We start from the raw sequence: 27637 nt of genomic DNA, 5'->3' as shown, positions 1-27637 counted from the left end.
CCTCCTAGCTTCCTTGGCAGCTGGGGCCTCTACCTGTACTAGGGACCTGGGGAGCAGTCCTTGTCCCTTACTCTCTTCACAAAATAAGCAAACCTTTGAGCCCAGTAAAAGTAGGAAAAATACATATATCCAAATAGTGAATGGAAACAATACTCAGCCTAAGGCTCAATCCCAGTTACTAAGGCTCTGAAAAAAAAAGGAGATGGCAGCTCTGAATATTTGTTTTTATTATAAACAAGGGTGCAGACTCTAGACTCTTAGAAACACATTAACAGATTGAAAGCTAAAACAGACCTGGTCAAACATTAACAGGGGCAGGGTACACCGAGGTATTTGTATCTGGGTCAGAGCTGCCACCGAAGCCCCCCACCCTCACCTTTGGTCCAGATGGTCCCTTGGCCCTGGTGTCCCTACTGCTAGGACAACTATAGATTGGGGTATATGAGTTGGATATTCCTATCAGGCTAGGACCAGGGGAATCAGAGTATCAGAGGTTAGGTTGTGGATCAATTTCTCTCCATACATTTCAGCTTCACATCAACTATCACACATCTTAAAACAGAAAACAGGCAAAATATTTGGCTAAAAGTAAAAAACACTGCAGGAAGGATACCTGAGTGTGTTGGTGGAAAGGCCCCCTTGCCCACCTGTGGCAGGGGCCGGGCAGCAAGGGGGACAGCTTCCCCACTGGTGGTAGGAATCATGAGTGCATCTGGCCCTGCAGGAAGGATGGAAGGACAGTCCAGATAGAGAGCTGTCAGGTAGATGGGACTGTGCCTGGGGTGTGTTGACATCAGGAGCCGACCAACCTCCACTGAGTATGGCACCCACTCCAGGGACACCTACCCAAAGCACTGAGCTTCAGCCAGATCCCATACTTTGTCTACTTGCCTGCTTCACAGCACAGGCTCTGCAAAGGGTAACCCAAACCCTAGGAAAAAGCCATGATTTTGAGCAGCAACTGGCCATTCCTAAAACCAGAATACATGGCCCATGGTGCCCATAAAAATTGCAATCCTAATGTGACAGACTGAACCTGGTAACCCTGGAGTGAGTTGGAAAAGACCTACCCCATTTTTTAAATATGCTTGAGATTTCAGGAAGCATGATTTCAAGTGAGGAAGCAAAAGTTTGGTCCCAGCCTACTCTGGCAAGGATTGTTCCCTACCTGGTCAGTATCAGAGGAAGCCACGTGTCTAGACAGGACACACACACCACACACAGGGCAGTAAAGAACTGTGCCTGCACACCACTCACACACAACATAATCAAGTGGCAGCTAGAGAGGCAAACTCAGGGGGCTGCCTTTGGGGGATCCATGTAGGCCGGGTTATAAGGAGGCTGGCTGGCAGGGTATGGCATGGCTGCACCTCCTGAAAGTAAAGAGGACATTAGTTAGCTGTGGCACAGTGGGCTATAATGCAAATGGGCTGGCTAGCAGAAAGGGACAGAAACATCCAATGACATACCCTGGGATACGGGGGCACAGGCATGAGCTGAGGGGCAGGCAGAGTCACAGAATTTGCAGTGGTACTCACCAGCTAAGGTCTCATGGTAGGCTGGTGGGCCCACGGGCTGGGCTGGATAGGGTGGTGGGTACTGTGTCGGGTAGGGTGCTGCTGGCATCCCTGGCTGCGGGGGCATGGGATGGTAGCCCTGGTATGTTGGTCCAGGATAGCTGGGGGGCACACTTGGAGGCTGAGGGTAAGGCGCATGCACCACAGTGGTGGCAGTGGTGGTGGTCACAACGGCTGCAAAGAGAATCCCATTTAAGACACTCCAGTTCCCCAGGTCTTGCGGGTTGGCTTGCCCCTCATCCCTCCAGCTTGGCCAAAGTAGGGCTCTGGTCAGCTGCCCTTGCCTATCCAGGAATCTGGACCTGCACAGAAGAAGGGTCCCGGTAGGATGAGGGGTGGGGTGTGGGGCATGCTTACGACGTGGTCGGCGGCACATCTTGTACAAACAGCAGCAGGAGCAGGTGAAGCAGACGATGATGGTGACAACAGAGAGCACAAAGATGGTGAGGCCGATGGCTACAGTTGCTCCAAACCTGCCAAAGAGCTGGTCATGACCCAAGGCCCCTCCCCCTCCCAGGAGAAGCAGTCCATACCTCAACTGCTCCAAGGAACATCCCTCTTACCAAAAAAGACTCTAAGCAATATAGATACCGAAACTTCCTAGTTGTGTAGTTGAACCTGTCTCAGTGTCAGTTTCCTCACATGTAAAATGGGGTTATTTGTGAGCTAGGAGCTCTGTAAAGCTCCTAGCCCAGGGTCTGTCCTCTGCTCCCCTCTCAGGTCCTCTGCACCTTACCCTCAGCCTCCTGCATATACACCTTGTCCATCACCACCCCGGCCCCTGCAACCACAAAGCAGATGGCTATCAGGAACGTGCCACAAGCTAGGTACTGTGGCATGGTTGCTTCCTAGATGAGAAAACTAAAAGTAGACAGGATGATTTGGAGGGGCAGGGTGGGCAGAGCAGTGGTCTCTGTAAGAGACTTCCCTGACCAACCCAGGTGCCCACAGAATGAGGGCTTGCCCTGTGAAAAAGCAGGGTAGGAAGTTCACCAAAACAGACTTCCAAAGATAGACAGGGCCCCTTACTATCCTCCCATGTTCCCAGGGACCCCAAAGTATTCTTATAGAAGGTAAATGCTTGGTAAATAAATGCACCATGTACATTCAAAGTTGGAAATAGCTTTGTTAGCTACAGGGCATGTGCCACCTTGGAGGCCAGGGAGGGTGTGGGTCCCACCCTACCCCAACATGGGCTTCCAGTTCACAGCCCAGAGGAGCAACACACTCTCAGTATGGCTGGGCTCCCCAGCCAAAGAAAAGGCTCTGCACACTCTAGGCTCAAAAGCACCCAGGCAAGCTCCCAGGATGGGAGCCATCACCATCAAGTGGCCAGTACAAGCCCTTAAGACAGGACCATCAGACCATAGCTGTCTCCCTGCCCAACTAGAGGCAGGAATGTAGGAACCCACATTCATACACAATCAATGACATGCCCAGGCAGAGCCAGCGTCAGTTCTGGAGCAAGCTCTGTTTCCTGTCTCAGTCTCTAAAGAATGGCGCCCAAGCTCACCCCATGTTAGCCTCCGCCTTCACCCTAGGGCCTCCTGCATGCCTGGAATTTCCCCTTTTCAAGAGAGGCCACTCAGTTTCAATCTCCTCCCCTTTCAAGGAAAAGAAAAGCAAATCGCCTCCTCAGTCCTGCCCATCCCTGACGTCAGCGGCAGGAAGGACAGACACAAGAGGCCCTGGAGCCACCCTCTTAAAGACACAGTCATGGCCCAGGTGCCAGCAGCCAGGAGGGGACTAAGGGGGAGAAGGAGAAGCCAAGGCACTGGGAGCCTTTCCAGAGCCACCTTTGATCCTCACTTGCCTCAGCTGTCTGCTACCCAGAATAGCTCCACTGGGGGATCTGAGAGATGCCCCAGCCTGGGCATGCCTGAACAACACACAAGCTCACCTCTAGCTCCTCACCACCCTACTGTCTACTCTGTTGCAGCCATTCTCCCAGATGAGCACCTTCATCCACCTACCCCCTCCAGCACAACCCTAGGGCCCTGGATGACAAACATGATACTTCCAGCAGGTCCCTTTTGCTTCTCCTCTTCTGCCAGCATACTCTCCAAGCTTCTATTTGGCCTTACTAAGATGCAGTTGCCACCCCACTGCACCATCCTATCAGGTCTGACCATGGCACCCCCTGCTGAAATGTACACTATGACTCTTCTAGCTGTTGGAAACAATAATTTGCTTTATAAGTAAAGTACTTGCTAAATTGTGGGTATATGTATAGTTTTCTGTATGTATATTATAGTTGACAATTAAAGAAGAAAAAAGTCTGGAGTTTGTCTAACTAGACATAAACTTAAAATAAAGAAATTTCCAATTTTTAACTAAAAATTTAAATAAAACTCCCTGTTAGATCTACAAAATCTGTCATGATCTGGGACTCTCACACTCCCTCCTTGTCTGTGCTCCAGTCACATGAACCTTTCAGTTTTTGAAAGTACTATGCTGTATCCTACCTCAGGGCCTTTGCACAAGCAGGTCCTTCTGCCTGGTGGGTGCTTTTCTTCCCCCCATCCTCACTCCTACATAATTAATTCCTTCTCGCTCTTCAAACCTCAGTTCAAAGCATCAGCTCCCTACAGATGAGGTCAGGCTTCTTGACAAATGCTTTTACAGAATTAAGTTCCTTTCTACCTCAATATGTAAACAAGAGTTCCTTTGTGCTGGGCGCAGTGGTGCATGACTGTAATCCCAGCAGCTAGGGAGGCTGAGGCAGGAAGATCATGAGTTCAAAGCCAGCCTTAGCAAAAGCAAGACACTAAGTAACTCAGCAAGACCTTGTCTCTAAATAAAATACAAAATAGGGGTGGGGATATAACTCAGTGGTCCAGTGCCCCTGAGTTCAGTCCTTGGTAAACCACCTCCCCACCAAAAATAATAATAATAATTCCTTTGTGTGAGCACTTGATAAACTGCATCTTACACCTGCCTTAGGCAATTACTATATTTCCAGGGCCTAAAACATAGCAGGTTCCTAATAAATGAATTATTAAATTCACTCAGGGACCCCAAGGGCAGCCCCTGGCAGGACTGTCAGGCCTGATGCTCTGAGGAAACCAAGCAACACTCAAGAGCGGTTGCAGAATGTGGCAGAGGACCATGGCCACATCAGGTTTCAGAATTAATGGAACTACACCACCAATAGGAAGGAAGGGGCGTCCCCAAAAGGGGTCAAGCCAAAATCAAGGAGTCTGAAGATCAAGTTCAGAAGACAGAGTCAGCCTAAGCAGGAGACCAATGGAGCGAACAGCTTGAGGGTTGGGGCTTGAGGGCCTCCAGGAGGTGGAAGATGCCCAGTGTTTAGACAATAAAAGAGCTGTCTCTGGACTAAGACAACCCATGATACTGGCAAGACACCAGACAGTCCATAACGCAGTGCGTGGGCCCAAGAACCACAGAAAGAACACTTTGAGGACAGGAAGACATCCCAGGTTCATGATGCTCTCACATCTCACCTCATGGACCTGTCTTTCCTGCTCATCGTCACAGCAGAGTCAGGGCAGAGGGTCAATAGTGACTGGCCCCCCAGTTACTATGACCAGAGATTCTACTACTCAGGTCCTTGAAAACATACCAGTCAAGTCCAATAGTCCTGTGAGTGGCAAGGAGCTGGGACAGGACAATGAAATCAGGATCCAAAACAACAGTGATAGAGGGACCAACAAAACTCTAAAGAGGAAACACACCAAGTCGATGCAGGCCACCAACCATTCAACAGGGCAGGGCAAGAGTCACTTGCCAAAGCAAGGTAGAGAAGACCTGGGCTGACATAAAGCCAACAGGCCACACGGCCATACTATGGGAAGCCAAGGTCCACGTTGAAGGAAGACACAACCCAAGCAGGGTGTGATGTCTCCAGGTGAGGCAGGTCTGGGCTCTTCCAGGTCCCTGTGCTCTAAGAACCTGGTGCCTCATTCCTCGGGAACCCAAGAAGTAACCCAGAGATGAGAGCCAAAGGAGAGGGCTCAAGATGAGGAAAAGAGGAAAGCTGATAAGAGAAAATGGGGGCAGAACTGGTGCAGACCTCTGGCCCACAGGGCCTTTCCTCCTCTAGGCTTCTCCCAAGATCCTGGCCACAGCCAGGGCAGCAGGAGCTGGACCTCCACCAAAGAACCAACCCTCTAGTAGGCAAACAGAGCCCTCAGCCAAGGATGGTACACAGGAATACCCAGCAGAAAGGGTGTCTCCTAGGGACTCGGAAAGGCAACCACCTGAGGGTGTTCACAAAAGTATCACTGATAGCAGGGCATGGTGGCACATGCCTGTAATCCCAGCAGCTCAGGAGGCTGAGGCAGGAGGATCACAAGTCCAAAACCAGCCTCAGCAAAAAGCAAGGCACTAAGCAACTCGGTGAGACCCTGTCTTTAAATAAAATACAAAATAGGGCTGGGGATGTGGCTCAGTGGTCAAGTGCCCCTGAGTTCAATCCCCAGTATCAAAAAAAAAAAAAAAAAAAGAAAAAGAAAAAGACTCCTTATTCTATGTTATCACCTCTGTACTCTCACAGCTCAAGTCTCCACCACTGCCAATAAAGTCCTGCACACTAATTCCTCCTCCAATTCCTATCTCACTCCTCTGTTCACTGCCAAGTCTCTCCAGGGAGCTGTCTCACTGTACACACTTTCAACGCAATTCTCAATCTACTCCACTGAACAGCTTTTGCCAAGGGCACCATGCCTCTGCAAGGTGATGTCCCCAACTCACAGTGCAGTTTACAATACTACCTTCCTGAACTTCCTGATGTTCTATCCCCTCTCTGAACCCTTTCTCTCATCTCCTCCTGCTGCCATTTCTCAAACACCGCTGACCCTCAGATTCAATCCTCAACATTTTTCTCACTGTTCTCACCCAAAGGATCTGGGATGAGTCTTTCACCCCAAACCCATGAGTAGGACTTATCCTGCATATGTCCTGTATCCCCACACAGGGATGGATGCCCAGCCCGGTCTCCAAAGAAGAGACCAGGGCAGCCCCTATGTCTGTCCACCCTCTTGTGTCTTGCTGGCTGGCAGCTGCTAAAGGCCAGACTCCATCTTCCCCCTCCCCCTATCCTTCCCCTCAAGTACTGTCTCCCTGCTCACCTCCAACACCTCTGGCCAGCGGGCCACAGCTACTTCCACTGGCTGTCTGCCATACCCACTCCATCTGCTCTTTTCATCCTCTAGAGAAGCCAGAGTGGTCCTCTTCCTAAAACACCACATAGACCCCAGCACTGCACACAACCTTCTATAGTACCCACTATACTCAAGTTGAGGCTCAGTCTTGGCTGCCCCCAGGTCTACAATAGCTGGGTATCAGAATATCCTATGGGGCCACCTGAAAGCCCATGTTCCTGCATGAAGGCTCTCCCTGGATGTGGAAGAGCTCATTGAGGTCTCAGTACCTGTCCTGCCAAAAGAACAACCAGTCCCCAGGACTACAAAAGAGGAAAGGAAGGAAGGAAGAAGGAAGGAAGGAGGGAAGGAAAACAAAGGGGCAACTAGGCCTGAGTGGGCCCCTTCTGCTGAAAGGAACTTACAGACACATCAGGGCAGGAGACAGCTCAGGAAACAGACTCCCTTCAGAAAACACATGCACACGTGGCTGCATGCTCACTCTACCCACACAAACATGCATTTCAACACCTGTAACGGTGGTGACAAGACAGGGCAGGAGCCTGGTCAAGGGGACTGGAGTTTGGGGAACAGGGTTGCTTCTAGGTCCCCTGAGATGAGGGTCTCAACACAGTGACTAGTGACTATGATCCATAAACTCTGATACAATAACCATGGCATCTGCTCTCCCAGCACCTCTGCCCCACCGTTATCACCCTATCACCACACTCACTGCCCCTACCATTGCCCCGATCATAGCCATCATTACCCCACCACCACGACTGCCACCATTGACCATCGCCTCATCTGATCACCACTGCCCCCATGACCATCACCATTGTTGTGGTTTGGCTGTGAGGTGTCCCCCAAAAGTTCACGTGTGAGACAACGCAAGAAGGTTCAGAGGAGAAATGATTGGGCTGTAAATCTTAATCCAATCAGTTATTTAATCCCCTGATAAGGATGAACTGAGTGATAACTGAAGTGGTAGAGTGTGGCTAGAGGAGGTGGGAATTGGGGCATGGCTTTGGGGTATATATTTTATCTGGAGAGTGGAGTCTCTCTCTACTTTCTGATAATGTGAGCTACTTCCCTCTGCCACACTCTTCTACCATGATATTCAGCCTCATCTGGAACCCCAAGGAAAGGTGCTGGACTTCTATGGACTGAGACCTCTGAAACCATAAGCCCTCAAATAAATCTTTTCTCCTCTACAGTTGTGCTGGTCAGGTCCTTTAATTACAGCAACAAAAAAAAAAGCTGACTAAAACAACCATCATTACCTCACATTTTATCACTGCTGCCTTCACCACCTGTCACTTCCTCCTCTATCACTTAAGCCTATCAGTCACCGCTGCCCCACCCCATCACAGCTGCCCCCCACCCCAACACATTAAGGAAGACAATTCTCCAACATAAAAGTTAAAGGTCCTGTTGGCCAGGCACGGTGGTGTGCACTTATGATTCCAGTGACACAGGAGGCTGAGGCAGGAGGATCACAAATTCAAAGCCAGCTTCAGCAATACATATATATATATATATATATATATATATATATATATATATATATATATGCCTTAAGCAACTTAGTGAGACTCTCTCTCTCTCAATCAAAAATTAAAAAGGGCTAGGGATGTGGCTCCTTGGTTAAGTGCCCCTGGGTTCAATCCCTGGTACAAAAAAGGTAAATAAAAGTTCTGATGGTCAGACATGATGACAACTTCCTTGGGGCCCCACTGCATTGACTCTGCACCATCCCGCCCCTACAGGTCTCACCAAGCCCACTTGTCACTTCTACCAGGAAGCTGCATCACAGTTTTATTTACCCTGACATGGGGTCACTGTCAAAGCCAGATCCAAACCTCAGCGCTGAGCCCAGCTGCTCCAGTGGCTCCGTGTGGATGGGTGCACTGCAAAGAAGGAAGCTCATGAGAAACCCACTTGAACCCCACCTGCATACCAGGAACAAACACACTATCTTAGGGCATAAACATAACATGAATCAAAGCTATCATGTACTGGTAGTTTTCAAGGTTTCCAGAAGAGCTATTACACACACCAAATCTCACACTGCAATGTCACACATTCTTCTCAGGTGCACCAGGGACAGTATCCAGGACACACCACATGTAATGTTACAAAATAAGTCTCAGTAGTTCTCAAAAGACAGATATACAACATATCTTTTCTAACCACATAGGGTAAGGTTACAAACCAATAACAGGAGACTATGCTGTCACAAAGTTAAAAATACAAAAAAGGGCTGGGCCCAGTGGTGCACACCTGTAATCCCAGTATATCAATAGGCTGAGGCAGGAGGATTGAATTCAAAGCTAGCCTCAGTAACAGGGAGGCACTAAGTAGCCCTGTCTCAAAATAGGGCTTCGGATGTGGCTCAGTGGGGTTGAGTGCCCCTGAGTTCAATCCCTGGTACCAAATAAATAAATAAATAAATAAATAAAAGAAGTGCTTAAAAAACAAAACACACACACACACACACACCCCACATACTTAACTAACATGATTCAAAAAGACAAATTTTTAAAAAACTTGTGAATTATAGTATGTTAAATAAGAAATCATGAAGGAAATTAACAAATATATAGATAAAAAATTATAAAAAAAATAGTACAGATCAAAATTCATGAAATATAGCCTAAGTAGTTCTTGAAGGGAAATTTATACTTTTAGTAGAATTTATCAGGAAAGAAAAAAGGTTAAAAATAAACAAGATTGGCTGGCCATGGTGGTGCACACCTATAATCCCATTGACTTGGGAGGCCAAAGCAGAAAGATCACAAGTTCAAGGCCAGCAGCAACAATTTAGCAAGGCCCTAAGCAACTTAGCAAGATGCTGTCTCAAAATAAAAAAAAATAAAAATAAAGGGGGTGTAGCTTACTGGTAAAGTACCCCTGGGTTCAATCTCCAATACCAAAATTTAAAAAAATATATAAGACTATTGAACTCAAGAAGATAAAAGTGAAAGCAACACAGTATGGCACAATGGTACATGCCTGTAATTCCAGCTACTTCAAGAGGCTGAGGCAGAATAATAAAAAATTGGAGTCAGACATGTATAACTTAGCAAGAATCTCTCTGCAAATATAAAACTTAAAAGAGCTGGGAGTATAATTCAAAGGTAGAGCACCCCTAGGTTTAATTTCCAGTACCATTAAAAAAAATGAAAGTAATAGAGAAAACCCCCCCAAAAAACAAGGAAGAAACCAAACAGTAAATAACAGCCACAGAAAATAATAGAGAAGATAAATCCAAAGCTGAAGGACCTCTAGCAAGACTAAGTAAGGAAAAGAAAAAGATACAAAACAGAGGGAAAAAAGTAGAATAAAAAGGGAAAATCATAGGTACAATAGATACATTAAAAATGGTAACCTAAGGCTGAGGTAAAAAGCACACACCTAGTATATATAAGGCTCGATGCAATTCCCAGCACTGTAAAAATAAATTAATTAATAAAATAATTTTGTCTGGATTCTGACTTTAACCAACCACCTCTGGAAAGGCATTCTGGAAGATAGGGGAAGTAACTGATCACACACTAATATTGAAAGCTACAGAGTTACTGTTAATTACGCCAAATATATCACTGATATGGTAGTCGTATTTCTTTTTAAAGAACTCATTTTAGCCTGACTGTAGAGCATGCCTGCGATCCCAGCAACTTGAGAGACTGAGGCAGGAGGATTGCAAGTTCAAAGCCAGTCTCAGCAACTTAGTGAGGCCCTAACCAACTTAGTAAGACCTTGTTCTCAACATAAAAAAATTAAAAGGGGGCTGGGGATGTGGCTCAAGCAGTAGCGCGCTCGCCTGGCATGCGTGCGGCCCGGGTTCGATACTCAGCACCACATACCAACAAAGATGTTGTGTCCGCTGAGAACTAAAAATAAATAAATTTAAAAAAAAAAAATTAAAAGGACTGTGGTTGTGCTCAGTGGTTAAGTGCACCTAAAATAAAATAAATAAAAATATAAAGGCCTTATTTTTAAATTTTTTTAATTTGTTTTAATTAGTTATACATGACAGTAGACTGAATTTGTGCACTTTTATATATTATACATAGCTGGGATATAATTTCTCCTTTTTCTGAGTGTGTATGTTGTGGAATCACATTGGTCATGCAGTCACATATATACATAAAGCAATAATGTCTGTTTCGTTCTACTATCCTTCCTATCCCTACCTCCCCACTCCTTCCCTCCCTTCACTTCCCTCCACCTAATCTAAGGTAACTCTACTTCTCTAGTGCCCCCATTTATTGTGAATTAGCAACCACATATTAGAGAACACATTCAGCCTCTGGTTTTAGGGATTGGTTTATTTTGTTTAGCATGATTCTCCAACTCCATCCATTTATCAACAAATGCCATAATTTCATTCTTCTTTAAAGCTGAGTAATATTCAATTGAATATATATATACCACATTTTCTTTATCTAGTCATCTATTGAAGGACATCTAGATTGGTTCCATAGTTTAGCTATTGTGAATTGAGCTGCTATAAATATTGACGTGGCTGCATCACTATAGTATGTTGATTTTAAGTCTAAAGGCCTCATTTTTAATGAAGAAAGCTAACAGTTAAGGAGAAATTCTTGTAATTCTGGAATTTTTTTTTTTTTTTGGGGGGGGGAGGTTACCGGGGATTGAACTCAGGGGAACTATGTATCTTTCACTCCTTTCCATAGTTACCAGGACTCTGAACACTATTGTTTCATATACCTCCTCCTACTTTTTTTTTTTAACCTGGATTATAATTATGTTTCAGCAGTACTGGGGATCAAATTGAGGGCCTTGTGCATGCTAAGCATATGCTCTACTGCTGAGCTACAGCCCCAGTCCCCCTTTTCTGAATTATTTTAAAGCCAATTCCACCTGGGCTCAGTGGCACATGCCAGTAATCCCAGCAACTTGGGAGGCTGAGGCAGGAAGATCACAAGTTCCAGACCAGCCTTGGCAACTTAGGCCCTAAGCAACTTAGCAACTAAGCAACTCTGTCTCAAAATAAAAAAATAAATAAATAAAAGGGCTCAGTGGTGAAATGCTTCTGGGTTCAATCCCCAGTACCCCAACCCCCCAAAATTACTGTGGGCTGCTCCCTTCAGCAGCACTTATGCTAAAATTGGAACAATACAGAGAAGATTAGCATGGCCCCTGCACAAGGATGACATGAAAATTTGTGAAGTGGTCCATATTTTGTGTAGTTCTTAAAAGATTATTTGACAATTGTATATTCTTTTCAAGAAGACACACTCAAGGTACAATGAGTGGCACCTGATATTGAAAGAGAGTCTTTCATATTTAAAAAAAAAAAAAAATCAGTGTGGAGCTGAAAATTAACTCCGTGTAGAATTTTTTTTTTTTTTTGTACCAGGCATTAAACACAGGGGCACTGGACCACTGAGCCACATCTCCTATTTTGTATTTTATTTAGAGACAGGTCTCACTGAGTTGATGAGGACCTCACCACTCCTGAAGCTGTCTTTGAACTCTCAATCCTCCTATCTCAGCCTCCCAAACCCCTGGGATTACAGGCATGTGCCACTGTGCCAGCTCCAGGACAGAACATTTGCCTAGCATGAGCTAGGCCCTGGGTTTGATCTTCAGCACTGCATAATTAATTAATTAATTAATTAATCAGTTTGAAAGCATTGGAGGGTAATGACATGGAGAATACACAGCTGGGACCCAGTGGCAGTAAGGCTGGTAACAAAGATCATAAATATGCATCATACCCAAGGTCTTTCTTCTCCTAGGGGAGTTACAAGGGTGGGAGGCCCTGATGACACTCATCCACTTGTACTGTGACCTGAAAAGCTGTTTCTTGAGAAGAAAGGAGCTTCTAATCATCTCAGCCCTGCAATCAGGCCAAAGTGATCTTAGAGTGCTAATGTCCCTGGAGAGTCCTGAGCTCCAAATTTCTATAATCAATTTTGCAAATGTACCATCAAGCACACAATCGAAACTTTTCAGGATCACTAAGACACTAAACAACAGGAACAGAAAAACAACAGCAATAACTGACAATAAAAACATCCACAGGGACTTTAAGTACTGAAGTTATCAGACACTGACATTAGGATAACATGTTTAATATTACAGTGAAGGCTGGGGATATAACTCAGTTGGTAGAGTGCTTGCTTCGCTTGCACCACAAAAAAAAAAAAAAAAAAGAACACAGTGAGACTAAAGAAAAGAAGATCTTACAAAGACTAAAGAAAAAAAAAGTGAGTGATCCTGAGAACAGGAAATAGGAAATATATTGGATATTTGGCTAAAGAAATTTCTAAGCAAACGTTGAAGGAGCAGCTTAATTTTTCTTGATGGCTTATAGTAAAATGCAAAAAGAAAAAAATGAATCAAAGACGGAATTAGCAAAAACTAATCATAATAAAGATTAGGAAAATTTGGGCCTAGGGGTAAGTTCAGTGGTAGAGCACTTACCCAGCATGCACGAGGCCCTGGGATTCAATATCCAACACTGCAAGAAAAAGAAAAAAAGAAAAAGAAAGAAAGAAAAGAAAAACTTTGGAAAATTCTCAGCCTATCATATACAGTCAATAAATACAATAGTCTATAGAGTCAATACAATCCAAGATGGTTTTACGAAACTAATTCTAAAATTTACAGTGCTAAGAATTGATCCCAGGGGTGCTGTACTACCAAGCTATATATCCCAGCCCTCTTTGTTTTTTTGTTTTTTTCAGACAGGGACTCAATAAATTGCCCGGGCTGACCTCAAAGTTGTAACCCTCTTGCCTCCAGCCTCTCAAATCACTGGGATTATAGGTATGCACCATTGCACCAGTTTAATTCTAAAATTTATATGGAAATACAAAGGCCAAAAATAACCACGACTCTATTGAAAAATATCAAGCCTTCCTATGAAACTACAGTAATTGTGAGTCTTCTATTAGTTCAAAGATAGACAAATAGACCAGTGCAACAGAACAGAACCTAGAAACATATCCATGCCTATATAGACACTCAAGTTGATAATAAAGTTGTCACTGAAGAATGATTAAAAAAAAAAAAAAACACTTTTCTCAGTAAATGGTCCTGGTTCAACTGGATATCTATATTTGAAAATGAAACTTGATTCCTTCTTAATCTACTATTAGGCATATACTCAAAGACTCAGGAGGCTGAGGCAGAATAATCATAAGTTTGAGACCAGGCTGGGCAATTAGGTGAGACTATGTCTCAAAACAAATTTTTTTAAAAAAGGGAAGAAGATGTAGCTCAGTGGTAAAGTGCCCCAGGTTCAATCCCCAATGAAAGGAAGGAAGGAAGGAAGGAAGAAAGGAAGGAAGGAAGAGAGAGAGAAAGAAAAATAAAGAGAGAAAGAGAGAAACAGAGAGAGAGAAAAAAGAAAAAGAGAAAGAGAGAGGGAAAGAAAGAAAGAAGGAAGGAAAGAAAGAAAGAAACAAACAAACTGAACATAGTGGTGAACACCTGTAATCCCAGCAACTCAGGAGGTTTAGGCAGAAGGACTGCAAGTTCTAGGCCAGCCTCAGCAACTTAGCAAGATCCTGTCTCAAAATAAAACATAAAAAAGAGCTGAGGGGACTGGAGTATAGCCCAGTGGTAGACTGCTTGCCTAGCATGTGTGACACACTGAATTTGATCCTCAGTACCACATAAAAATAATTTTTAAAAAAGGTATTGTGTCCATCTACAACTAAAAAAAAAAAAAAAAGCCTGAGGATATGCCTCAGTGGTTAAAGGCTTCTGAGTTCAACCCCTAGTCACAATAACCCCCCACCCCAAAAAAAAGAAAGAAAGAAAGAAAAGAAAAGCATAAACAAGGGTACCAAAAGATATGTACAAGAATGCTCAAAGCAGGGGCTGGGATTGTGGCTCAGTGGTAGAGCACTTGCTTCTCACGCACGAGGCACTGGGTTCGATCCTTGGCACCACATAAAAGTAAATAAATAAGATAAAGATATTGGGTCCATCTACAACTTAAAAAAAAAAAGAATGCTCAAAGCAGAGCTGGGAACAGTGGTGCATACCAATAATCCCAGCAACTCAGGAGGCTAAGTCAAGTTTAAGACCAGACTGTGAAATTTAGGAAGACCCTATCTCAAAATTTAAAAATTTTTAAATGGGCTGGGGATATGGTTCAGTGGTAGAGTACCCTTGGGTTTAATTCCCAATACCAAAAAAAAGAGAATAGTTATAGGTCATAGCAGCAACCATTTATAATAGACAAAAAAATAAAAATAACCCAGATATTCATCAACATTAGAATGAATAAATAAGTTATGGTGAATATTATAACACCATACACCAAGGAAATAACACAATGTGTATCAAACTCCACAATATTAACAGAAAGAAAACACACCAAACCACAGGCAATCTATGTATGATATATAGATTTTGTATGTAGGCATACCTGTATGCATATGTGAGAGAGAGAGAAAGAGAAAGCTGGCAAACAGCTGCTTTGGGGAAAACAGAAGAGATGTAAAATGAAAGGGAATGTGAGGGGCTTCTGGGTACTATGATGCTCTATTCTTAGCCTGAATAGGTTATGGTTATATAAATGTGAGGTGTTTTTTTTTTAATTATTTTTAGAGACACAGGACACTAGAATGTATTTTGGCATATTAAACATACATGGAGTATAACTTACTCTAATTAGAATCCCATTTTTGTGGTTGAACATGATGTGGAGTAAACCCTGGTCATGTATTAATATATGAACATAGGAAAGTTAGTCCAATTCATTCTACTGTCTTTCCTATTTCCATCTCCACTCCCTTCCCTTCATTCTCCTTTGTCTAGTCCAATGAACTTCTATTCTTCCCTTCCCTCCAAATGTAAGTCTTTATCTTGTGATAATTCACTAAAATTATATACTTCAGATTTGTCTAATTTTATGTGTATGTTATCTATTACCTAAGGAAGTTTTGGTGTCTGGCAGGGTAGCTCAGTAGTAGAAAATGTGCTTAGCATGAACAGACCCTGGGTTCAACCCCAACATACAAAAAAAAGTTTCTTCAAGGCTCCAAAGAAGCTATTCTCCCCTCAAGAAGAAAGACAAAACTGAACCATGGAATTTAGAGATGCATACTTGAGCATTATAACTCTAAAGAAAAGTTTACCAGAATCAGTAGCCTATAGTCCCTGCTACTTGGGAGACAAAGGCAGGAGGATTGCCAGTTTGAGTTCAGCCTTACCAACTAAGCAAGACCTGTGTCAAAAAAAAGGGGGGGGGGCTTGGGATGTAGCTCAGTGGGAAAGCACACCAAGGGAGGGAGGGAGGGAAGGAAGGAAGGAAGGAAGGAAGGAAGGAAGGAAGGAAGGAAGGAAAGTTTTTTTTTTTTTTTTTTTTGTTTTTTGGTACCAGAAATTGAACCCAGGGGTTCTTAACCACTGAGCCACATCCCCAGCCCATTTTTATTTTTTATTTAGAGACAGGGTCTTGTTAAGTTGCTGATACTGGCTTTGAACTTGTGATTCTCCTTCTTCAGCCTCCCCAGTCACTGGGACTACAGGCATGCATCACCATGCTGGCAAGAAGGATTTTTTAAAACTCTAAAAAATGGACTAGTGGTGTAACTCAATGGTAGAGCATTTGCCTAGAATATGTGAGGCCCTGGGTTCAATTTCCAGTAGTGAAAAGAGAAGAAAAAAGTTATGTAAAAGTTAGAATAATAGTTACCTTTTTAGGAGGTGGGAGAGATACTGATTGGGAGTGGGCTCAAATAGGCTTCTGAGTTGCAGATATATGTTCACTTCTGGGTGGTGGTATATGCTGGTAGTAAGTTTTGTGACAAATTACTGGTTTGTACACTTATTTGTGTGCTTTCTTGTGCATAATATACAGAATATATTGTGTATAATGAAATTATATAAAACAATCTGGGTGGATGGGTTGAGAATTATGTAAACTGAGTGGTTACAAGACATTATTCAGCAAGCATCAAGGAGACGAAATATGGAAGAGAAGCTAGAAAACAGACACTGGAGGGAGAAGAGTAGCATGTATCTAATTAGAGTTTCAGAAGAAAAGGAGAAGACGGGGGAAGGAGTAATATTTAAAGAAATAATGACGGCCAGGTGCAGTGGCACATGCCTGAAATCCCAGCTAGTCAGGAGGCTAAGGCAGAAGATCACAAGTTCAAGGCCAGCCTGGGCAACTTAGTAAGAACCTGTCTCAAAATAAAAAAATAAAAAGGACTGGGAATATAGCTCAGCCCTAGTTTCAAGCCTAGTACTTCCAAAAAAGAAAAAAAAAAAAAAAAAAGAATGATAGAAAATTTTCCATAACTAATGAGAGATACTAAACCACAGATTTAAAAAGCTCACAAATACATAGCACCAAAAGTTAAAAGGAACCCATACCTAAATATATTATAATGTAACTGAACAATATCAAAGAAGAATTTTTTTTTAAATGAGCTTTCAGCTAAGAATCACCACATATTTGAGAATTTTTTTTTTTAATATTTATTTTTCAGTTTTTGGAGGACACAACATCTTTGTTTGTATGTGGTGCTGAGGATCGAACCCGGGCCGCACGCATGCCAGGCGAGCACGCTACCGCTTGAGCCACATCCCCAGCCCCAAAGAAAATCTTAAAAAGTCCTCAGAAGAGATTTTTATTGAGGGGTAGAGGTCATGCCAGAGTACTTGCCTAGCCAGATTTATTTTAAATGAGGGACACACTGACTGTTTTACTCCTATCTGAACAGAAATAATGGATACTAAAATAGAACCTTCGATATGCCAAGAGAAAAATACAATCAACCTAAGTTCAATGATAGCCATAAAACTAAGTTCCATGCTCAGATAAAATATTATTTTAGAATGAGATTAACATAATTTATCATATTAAGAGAATAAAACAGAAAAATCATAAAATCTCAACAGAGAAAAGGCATTAGACAAAATTCAACACCCTGCTGGGCACAGTAGCGCATACCTGTAATCCCAGTGGCACAGGAGGCTGAGGCAGAGGAATCACAAGTTCAAAGCCAGTCTAAGGAACTTAGCAAGGCCCTAAGCAACTTAGTGAGACCTTGTCTCTAAATAAAATATTTTAAAAGGGGTGGGGATGTCGCTCAGCAACCCTGGGTTCAATTCCTGATACAAAAAAAAATAGCCCTTCGAGATTAAAACTACAAGTGAGGACTGGGGTTGTGGCTCAGTGGTAGAGCGCTTGCGTAGCACCACATAAAAATGAATGAATAAAACAAAAATATTGTGTCCATGGACTGGGGTTGTGGCTTAGCGGTACAGTGCTTGCCTAGCACATGTAAGGCCCTGGGTTCAATCCTTAGCACCACATAAAAATAAATAAATAAAATAATGGTATTGTGTCCAACTACAACTAAAAAATAATATTACCCAAAAAATATATTGTGTCCATCTATAACTAAAAAGAAAAAAAAACTGCAATTAAACCAGGAATAGCAGGGAACTTCCTCAACCCAATAAAGGGCACCTATTAAAAAACTACAGGTAATATCATAAGTGAAAGACTGAATGCTCTCCCTCAAAATTTGAAATAAGACATAGACATCTGCAACTAGCCAGTGCAATAAGGCAAGAAAAAGGGATTAAAGGCATGAGTTAGAAAAGAAGTAAATAGTGGGAAAAAATGGCATAAAAACAATACAGAAAAAAAAGAAAGTACAGAAGTACAGAACAAGAGAGATAAACAGTACAATAAAATAATACAATAATACACAGAGTATATTGTGTACAATGTAACAGTATATAAAACAATCTGGGGGGATGGGTTGAGAATTATGTAAACTGAGTGGTTATAAGACATTATTCAGGAAGCAAATAGAGTTCTATAATATCAATAACTTCACTACATTTAACACCTTTTTTTTTGGTATCAGGGATTGAACTCAGGGGCACTCGACTACTGGACCAACATCCCCAGTCCTATTTTATATTTTACAGACAAGGTTTCACTCAGTTGCTTAGCACCTTGCTTTTGCCGAGGCTGCCTTTGAACTCGTGATCCTCCTGCCTTGGGCTCCCTAGCCGCTGGGATTAAAGATGTGCACCACCGTGCCTGGCTTAGCATCTTTTTTTTTTTTTTTATAGTGTCAGAGTTTAAACCCAGGACCTCACACCTGCTAAGCATACATTCTATCACTGAGCTACACCTCCAGCCAATACATTACACTTAAATGGAATAAATGTTCCTGCTTTTTTATTTATTTTTTTTTTAATTATCATAGGCCAGGTGCCCATACTTGTAGTCCCCAGCTACTCAGGAGGCTGTGACAGGAGAGTTAGTTGAGTTCAGGAGTTCGAAGCCTGCCTGGGCAACATAGTGAGACAGACAAAGGAAGGAGGTGGGGGGCAGGGTGAGGGAAGGAAGGGAAGAAATAAAACAACAACAACAACAAAAATTTTTTAAATTAAGGTATTTGTGAAATACAAAGATACCCAAAAACTGAAAGTAAAAGGGTAGAATATGATCTATCTATCGGGAACCCTCAATCTTGGCTGAGAAGTATGCAGCCACTCCCAAGAGCACTGGGAAGTCCTTAGTAATTCAGTGACATCCCTCTGATCCAGCAATTGTACTCCAGTAGATATTTTCAGGTAATTCTTATAGGCTCCATAAAAAGAGGAAAGGAGGAACTATATAAGGATACCTACCACAGCCATCTATGATGGCAACACTTTTGGACTCACACCATGGAGAATCACACAGTTGGTGGGCACAGGCCAGATGTGCACACAGAAACATACAAACACTACACAGAATGCAAAAAGTAAGGGAGTTCATTGTAATCCTACATATGTGCCCACAACATAATATAGACTTGGCAAGAACACAATTAAAAGGATATAACTAGGGCTGGGGCTATAGCTCAGTGGCAGAATGCTACACGTGTGAGGCACTGGGTTTGATCCTCAGCACCACATAAAAATAAATAAATAAAGATATTGTGTCCACCTATAACTAATTATATATATATATATATATATATATATATTTTTTTTTTTTTTAAAGGATATACCTTAAGCTCAGCAGACTGGTTGCCTATGGAGTAGGAGAGGAATAGAATGGTCAGAAAGATTTAAGTAAATATATAAGATGGGGGGGCAGAAAGGGGCTAGTCTTGCCCAAACCAGTGATGAGCACCTGACATAAGCTGAGGAGTATGACCACTTCAACTCTCTACATCTGTGGTCAAACATGAAAAAAACACAGAATATGGCAAAGGGAGATATACCTTGGTATAAGGCCATGACAAAATCTACACCCCAGATACAGGGTAAATATGGGTCATGCTGGGAGGACATAACACTCATACCCTGTGCCCTGCACAAAGCACACACACAACCAGGTGCATGCACACACTATGGGTACACTTACACCCAGATGTAGGAGGCCGACTAGCTGGTGACTGTGTCTGTCTCCCCTGCTGACAGGTGTGGCATTGTGGCATTGTCAGAGGTCACTCTGAGATCTGGTTGCCTGGGTAACGGAGACGATTGCCCCCATCTTTTAGGGTGCGAGTGACTGTGTCTTCGTGCATGGGCATGCCTTCCTACATCCCCAAGGGTGGAGCTATGCTCACCTATTCCTTTATAATATTACCCCTTGCCCTGTTTTGGATAGAATGTTCCATGGAAACGCCTTTTGTGTGTCCCTTTCTCTTACTCTGTCCTTGGGTGTGTCCTACCTAGATGTCAGTCAACCTGCTGACAGCAGACATCATTAAGTAGACTCAGCCCCCTGAAACCTGACCCCTTGCCTCATTTGAATGGCTTCTCCTTAGTAAAAGGGGTAAGCATGTGCTCGCTCACTCTCTCTCTCTCTTTCTGCGGACCCTTAAGGTCAGAGGAGCTGTCACAGCACCCCCAAAGAAAAAGATATTTCTGTCTCTTGTGTGATTATTTCACGCAGCCCAATTCCCCTGGAGTGACCCCTGATGCAACCTGGCACCCAGATGCCCACCCTAAGGGCATGTTGATACAGGTACACACCCAGCGTGAGCCACAGGGACAGAGCCAGCTGAGGTCACTGACCCATGCCTAAGAAACCTGCTCTGCCCAAGACTGGGCAAACCAGTGCCCTTGAGGATGGGGGAGCAGAGCAAAGGACAAATTGTGTAGGTCTAGTGAATCAAGCCCAGAGGAGGGGGTCCAATGCCCAGTCATCATCTTATGAGGGTGTACAGGCCTAAGGAGCAGTACTCTCCTGCGGCAATGAGGCTCCGATCATCCACCAGTGTACCAACCTGGTCTCAGGTACAGCACACATTTCTTCATTCCACTCGAATTTCTTCAGCACATCAGAACAGCAGTATTGGTCGAAACAGGAACCACAGCAGAAATCAGGACAGGACTCAGGGAATAGGTTGCTTCCAGGAGCAGCCATGCATACCTCGCCGTGGGCTAGAAGACACAAGCACACCTGTTCCCTCTGACCCACAGGCACAGAGACTTCCCCAGCACAGCCACCAAGCACAAGCATGCTCTGGACCATACTTGTCAGTGGCCAATTGTCCAGCCTTGCCCTCTATCCTGGGCCTCAGCAGAAGTGCCCTAACTGATCTCACTCTCTCCCCCTGCCAATCTGCTGGCCTTCTGATGAAGAGTGACATTTTCAAGTTTGAGTCTGACTGGGCTTCTCCCCACTCTCAGACCTCCCCTGGTTTCCACTGCTTCAAGATCAGGCTGAGTCCTCAAAGCAGGATGAAGACTGCAAAGGGCCTTGAAAAATCACTCCAACTTTCCAGGTTAGCCACACTGCCTGTTTCTCATCTCCCACCTTCAACTCTACTCATCCTTCCAGACCTTACTCCAAGCCACCTCCTCCAGAAGCTGCCAAGACCAGCAGGTACGCAGTTTAATGGTAATACTCCTGACCACCTGCAGAGACCAGACACTGGACTATTCAGTTTGTAATCCTCATTTTCTCTCCAAATCACTCAGCCACAGCAGCTTAATTTACTGAATACCACATCTGCAAGGGCCTGACCTTCACAAGCCCCCAAATGCCTGCAGGCTGACTCCTGACCAATTCAGTCAGCCAGTCACACCCATCACAAATATCCATAAAAGCAGGTGCCTAGGAAATATCTGTGTTCTCAGTGACAGTGTATGAAGTCCTGGAGCTCTCACAAGGACTGTCAGACACAGAGGTGGAACCTAGTGACAATCTTGCAAACTTCAATATACAATATCATGCTGAGAAAACCAATGACCCAGGCCTCTGAGGTTTGCAAACCTTCAGGAAGATGCTACAGTCAGATGTTCTCATGTTTCCTTAGGCTACCTTAACATAGACTTAGACCCCATAAGCCAGAGGAATAGTACTAGATTCTGCCAAGGCAGATCCCTAATGGAACAGAAAGGCCCATATGACTACAGTAGGCTGAGGACAAGTCTGATGATAATCCCTGAAGTAAGCCTGGAAACAATCCTGGCACAGCACGTGGGCCTCAGACTTCACAATCCTAAACTGGCCAAGCCCCCAGGCAGTGTCTCGAAACCCAGAGTAGTTGGTGTATCATGCACCCTGAGGCTATGAAGAGGGCAGCCTAAAGACAGAGACACTGAGTGACTCCTTGAGAAACAAAGTGCCATGGGGCTGCACTTTGTTCTTGGCAATTCCAGGAAAAACCCTTCTCTGGGCAAAGCTATAGAGCAGAGGTTAGGACCACTGACAGGCCCAGCTCAGCTAGGTGGCCACCTGAAAACAGGTATTCTTAGCATGGCCCAGCTGTGGCAGCTAAGTTGAATCCACCTTTACTTGGGCCTTTACAGCAAGAGCTACAGGCCAGGTCAGGCTGAAGACACATACTGGTGAGTCTTTCAGGCCCAGGCCACGATACAAATGCTCTTCTGACAATCACTCTGCTCAAGGCTCCCCAGACATGGGGCCTGGGACCCTCCCACAGGCTCATGCTCACTCTAGGGGTTACTCATTCTAAGTACAGAACTCCCCCTTCTCATTTCTCCACCCCAGGTCCTCCAGTTTTGTCTTAGCCCTCAGGAAACAAAGCCTTTCTCCTCCAGAAAATCACCAGCCCCAAAGTGTCTTTGGCTCTTCAAGGATGGGCAGAAGACTGTTTTAAATTCCCATCCCTAAAAGGCCCCTAGCCTGCCCTCTCCAGTCTGAGTCATCAGTCTACAATCACATACAAGGTGGTGGTGTCTCTTCTGGCGCCTGCAGGAACACAAGGGCCAAGGAGGCGAGAGGGGCGTGGAGAAGGGGGTAGGCGAGGGGAGGGGAGACGGGGTAGGGGGGGGTCCCCAATCATGAAACAGAGGCTGAGAGGGACAGCCTCTGAGGGAGGGGCCCCGCCTCCTTGCTGCTATGCCTGGTCAATGCCAGGCAAGGGAATCCTACTCCAGCCTCTGGGGACTCAATCCCCTAGAACATCAGAGGAAGGCTGAACCCTCGTCACCATGCCAGGACAGAACAAAGGTGGCAGTTGCCTGGGGTCTAGGCAGTATGAATTCAGGCGAGGTGGAGTGCTGGAGTGGAGAAGAGGTCCGTCGTAAAGTTGGCGCACCGCCTCGCGGGTATTAGGATTAGGCGGGGAGCACTGTGAGGCTGGTGCTGCCTGGCTTGTCCTAGGAGCAGCACAGGGAAGTGAGTGACCCTGTCCCTGGGCAGGACACACCGCCCCTCCCCCCAGGCTCACCACCCGGAGGCGGCGATAACAGCAGCAGCAGCAACAGCAACAGGGTCGGTCGTGCCGAGACCGGCGCAGCCATGGTTGGACGGACAGACGGACTAATGGACAGACGGAAGCACAGGGTTGTGGGGCTGCCAGAGTCTCAGCGACCAGCGCGGCGGCCCACTTTCTTGCCCCGCCTCGGCCGGTTCCCGGAACCCCCGCCCGGTAGAGGAGGAGGGGTGCGGAGGGAGGGGAAGCGGACGCCCCTCCCAGCCTTGGGGCCAGCTACACGCTGGGTGTCTGCGCGGAAAACTTGGGACGCGTTTCCGGCACGCATGCCGTAGCACCCAAGTTGCCTTCTGCTCACCGGATACTTTATAGGGGAGACCCCCAGTCCCCAGCCCTCGGGGCTTGGAGAGGGTCCCAGTGGGAATCTGCAAACTAACACTTGAGCGCCTACTGTATGCCTCTGGAAGGCCGTGCCTAGCCCCTCCCTCCCTGCGCCACGGTTTCCTCTTTTGCTTTGAGGATCTTTTCTTTGAGAGGTGCTTAAAGTCCAGGTGAAGGGATAGGAAAAGGGTTCAGCGAAGACCTTAGCACAGTAGACGCCCAGCAAATGCCAGTTCCCTTCTGAAAGACTTTGTGTAGGACCCCGGCTCTGAAGGCAATCTGGAACCCCACGCCCTGGGATGACACTTCCATCCCCCTGGTGATCCGGGCTCTCAGACCAGGCATGCTCCCCTGGCTCAGGAGCCCGGACTGTGGGTAGGAACTGGCAGCTCCCAGGGCCATCTTTTGGCACAGGGCTGACAGCTGTTCCTGCCCCCTCAGTGTGGAGCACAAAGGTCCTGGCAGAGTAAGGAAAGGAAGCATTCTTCTTTTTATGCCCAGGACTTCTGACCTGTCCCCACCCTGTGTCTGTCACAGCCAGTCATTATACTCAAGGCAGAAGGCATGAAACATACACCAACAGAGACCTGAGCCAATGTGTACTCTCTGTGTGCCACCTATCTTATCTGGAGGTAGGGGCATTGCTGTGAACAAAGATGGGATCTGAAGGGACAACTTGGGATGGCTCCAGCACAGTTTCCCAGGCTTGGGAGTTAGAATAGGGAGAGGAAGTCCTGTGTTTCCAGCAAATCCCCAATACCACCTGGCTGAGAAGGGCTTGGCACACATGTTGGGGGCAGGGATATGACTGTCTCCAGGCAAGATCCCTCTCTGAGGGGCTTAATGAGAAATCTGAACCACATCCTTCCTGACACAGCCTCATCCTACCTCTGCCTTCTGAGTTTTACTCTCCAAAGCTGAATGAAGCCCAGATTCCCCTTCCCCTAAAGTATGACCACCTGTTCCCCTCCACATTCACCTTTTCCCACCATCCTCCTTGATCCCTGTTCTATGCCCCAGATATGCCTCCCCAGAGATTATTTCTGTCTTCCCAGGGATTGCTTGTTCCGTTCTGCCCTATCCACAAACTTGGTTTTCAGCCAAGCTCCTAGGTCCATTCTCACTTCCCATCACCTACCTTTGGTGTCTCTGAGCTACTGTCCACTCCCAGATCCTCCAGGGGCCTCTCACCTGGCCTTACCCTCCTGACGTTGTTAGTATTAGGATCCCCCATACTCCCTCATCTGCTCACAGCTCACAGACAGCCTATGTGAGACCTTCATGGTTACCCATTGCTTTAGGACTCAGTCAGGACTGTGCTTGGAAAGGACATGGTGGAGGCCAAGAGTACCACAGAGGCTTAGAAATTGCAACAATATCCCTGACAGGCATGTGCCCACATGTGTGGGCATTAGGTAGGTCAGGTATACAAGTCATATCCACTAGTGGTCTGGGGAAAGTGGCCCCTCCAAGGCAGAAATCAAACATGTTGTGCCAAATGTGGGTTGTCAAAAGATTGCAGAGACACAAATCTATGCAAGGACACATAATGTGAGAACCCAGACCAGCTAGACCAGCTTAGCATAAAAATGCCAGCCATAGTAACAAGGCGGAAGGACTGGGGGCAGCCAGGAACCAGTGCAGTGAGGTCTGTACCCCATAAACAGCCTTTCTTATGAGGCCTCTCCCCAGTACCCCTTTCATTCCAACAGGTGTCTAGTCCCTGGTTTGTTTGTTGTTTGGGTACTGGAGATTGATCCCAAGAGTGCTTAACCACTGAACCATATCCCCAACCCTTTTTAAAAAATATTTTTATTTTAGATGGACACCTTTATTTTATTTTTATGTGGTGCTGAGCTAAACTTCAGACACATCAGTCCTTTTGATTTTGAGACAGAGTCTTGCTGAGTTGCTTAGGGCCTTGCTAATTTTCTGAGGCTGGCTTTGAACTTGTAATCCTCCTGCCTCAGCCTCCAGAGTTTGCTGAGATTACAGGCGTGAGCCACCATGCCTTGCCCTGTCCCTGGTTCTTATTGGGCTAAGTCAATAGAAGGTAGTGAAGGTAGAAGTTATCCAAGGTAGCAGCAAGAGGTGGAAGGGTAGAAAGAGAGTGCATTTATAGAGCTATTTGTTCTTTGCTCCATCTCTTGTGGGTTGTCACACACCACCACTAACCCTTATCCCCAGACCCTGATCTCCACCCCCCAAAATTATAGGAGTCGAAACTGGAGGTACAAGGTAGACATGGAAGGTTGGACATGGGGAGGGGGTCCCACCATATTTCAGTCACTCTTCCTGCCTTGCCCCTACAGGCCTAAGAATGGAGAGGGCCCTCCTTGATGCCAAACCGATTTGCAGCTCTAGAAACAGCAGTTTTAGTAAACTCTCCTCCAATACCCAGCTTGATAAGAACAACTGTCCCCAGCGCAGGCGGTGGAATTGGGGTCCCTCTTCGTGGAGTAGGCTGGCTGCAGAATAAAAACTAAAAGAAGAAAACAGCAAGGAAAAAAAAAAAACCCACAGTACATGGGAAGTAATTTTGAAAAGCAGGGGCAGGACGGGTCTTCAATCTTAGGGATCGAGCTTACACACTGGAGAGAGAAAGAGCTGGAGCCCATGCTTGCTTTATTTATATGGGGGGAACATCAAAGGTTTTTGATGGAATGTCTTTTTGCCAAATAAGGTAGGGGGTGGGCTGTCCAGTTCCCAATGGGTTACGCCCAACTCTAGAGCTATGAGAGTTGTCTCACTAGTAGAGGGAAGACAGACATCTCACCCCTTGAATGGTCTGATACACACAGGGAAGCTGGGAGAGTTCCCAAGGAAAAACCTAAGTCTTCATGGCTCGGTACCAAGTAAAGAACCCTCATGTAGCTCATGGGTGTTTTCCCACACAACCGTTTCATGCTGGGACCTTGGTTACAGTTTGTAAATGGGAATTCTCTTGGGGCTTGCAGGTCAAAACAACTCCCAATTATGTTCAGAAAGCACAGTTGTCTTATAAGGTGGGAGTAACCAGATATGGACGCCACCTATCCATATCTGGTCCCAAGACTGGTCCTCAGGGCCAGGAATGATGCCTGCTAAAGCAGAGCACTAAAGGGTCCTTGCAATTCCTCTTACCAAGTACCTGGGCCCCTTTCTTCCACTTCAGACAATGGACATGCCAAATTCTCACTCTCCCAGCTTCCTTTGCCCAAGGCAAGAGCTTTTGCCCTAATCCCAGTCAATCAGACATACTCTCTCTGTAGTCTGATGGGGATGCTGGTGACCAACAGTAAGACAATAGATTCTGCTTTAGTGGTGTTATCAGAATCCATGTTAAGAGGCCTGACTCTGGAGTTCCAACAGACCATCAGCTGCCTTGAGAGTCTGATCAGAGAGAAAAAGATGGTTGAAGCAAGAATTTATTTGGTATGGCCATCTTGGAAGGAACAGGAGGACTAGCATCCTAAACCCAATCTTCAGGATACTGACACTAGCTCCAGGATTATATAGGAGAAGAACGAGGGCAGGGGGCAGGAGTAGTCAAGCAGTCTTGGTCAAACTGTGGTCTAGTTGATCTTCAAGCAGGTCCAGTTTTGCAAGGTCCTGATGGCACCCATGAAATCATTATTGCTTGAGGCAGCAATTGAGTTCCCATCATGAAGTGATCTGCCTGCAAAACTTATTGTTCTTGGAACCTGAGATACACTGAGGAGAAATGACTTAGAGACTAAGAAGAGGTTAGAGGAGGAAAATGGAGTCAGTCAGGACAATGACTGGGTCCTCCTTTAAATCCCCAATTAAAGGAGCCCTTGCTACAGGGGGGAACCACAGCAGTCATGGCAACAGCACACAATTCTGGGCCTATAGTGAAGGCTTAGTTACAAAGGTCCCTGCATGCCCCTGGTGGTGACAGCAGTGACATGCTCACCAGGCTAATCCAGAA

At 45.3% G+C, this 27637-nt stretch overlaps 1 protein-coding gene and 1 non-coding gene across 4 annotated transcripts; one reads left to right on the top strand and one right to left on the bottom strand.

The window, feature by feature from the left end:
- Positions 1–210: 210 nt before the first annotated feature.
- Positions 211–23549, bottom strand: Shisa5 (shisa family member 5). 3 transcript variants are annotated; one of them, XM_058574805.1, is made up of 7 exons: positions 23341–23500; positions 20926–21082; positions 13139–13175; positions 8506–8589; positions 1935–2050; positions 1539–1751; positions 211–1373 (listed from the first exon to the last, which is right to left on the bottom strand). In XM_058574805.1, exons 2-7 carry the CDS (start codon positions 20954–20956, stop codon positions 1294–1296), a joined length of 561 nt encoding a protein of 186 aa, XP_058430788.1. In that variant the 5' UTR covers positions 20957–21082; positions 23341–23500; the 3' UTR covers positions 211–1293. The 3 variants fall into 3 exon arrangements, with proteins under 3 accessions (XP_058430788.1, XP_046287497.1, XP_046287498.1); XM_046431541.2 differs by lacking the exon at positions 13139–13175 and having other exon boundaries at positions 23341–23549; XM_046431542.2 differs by lacking the exons at positions 8506–8589; positions 13139–13175; positions 20926–21082; positions 23341–23500 and adding an exon at positions 3091–3228.
- On the top strand, positions 11787–11893 carry LOC124084642 (U6 spliceosomal RNA). Its single transcript, XR_006849178.1, has one exon. It is a non-coding gene; the product is annotated as a U6 spliceosomal RNA (small nuclear RNA).
- Positions 23550–27637: the final 4088 nt, after the last annotated feature.

This window comes from Marmota monax, unplaced genomic scaffold, assembly GCF_021218885.2.
Source record: "Marmota monax isolate L192 unplaced genomic scaffold, Marmota_monax_Labrador192_F-V1.1 WCK01_AAM20220418_F8-fsc00022, whole genome shotgun sequence".
Classification (NCBI taxonomy): domain Eukaryota; kingdom Metazoa; phylum Chordata; class Mammalia; order Rodentia; family Sciuridae; genus Marmota; species Marmota monax.
This window is presented reverse-complemented; position numbering and strand designations above follow the sequence as displayed.

What these genes read in the sequence shown, in the direction of transcription:
- Shisa5 (XM_046431541.2), bottom strand. Translation starts at nt 23,413, where the DNA reads ATGGCTGCGCCGGTCTCGGCACGACCGACCCTGTTGCTGTTGCTGCTG. An exon ending in GACAGTGACCCCATGTCAGG is followed by an intron (nt 2,051 to 8,505) that starts GTAAATAAAACT and finishes GCTCTTTGGCAG; the next exon opens with GTTTGGAGCAACTGTAGCCA. An exon ending in CTACCATGAGACCTTAGCTG is followed by an intron (nt 1,374 to 1,538) that starts GTGAGTACCACT and finishes CTTTACTTTCAG; the next exon opens with GAGGTGCAGCCATGCCATAC.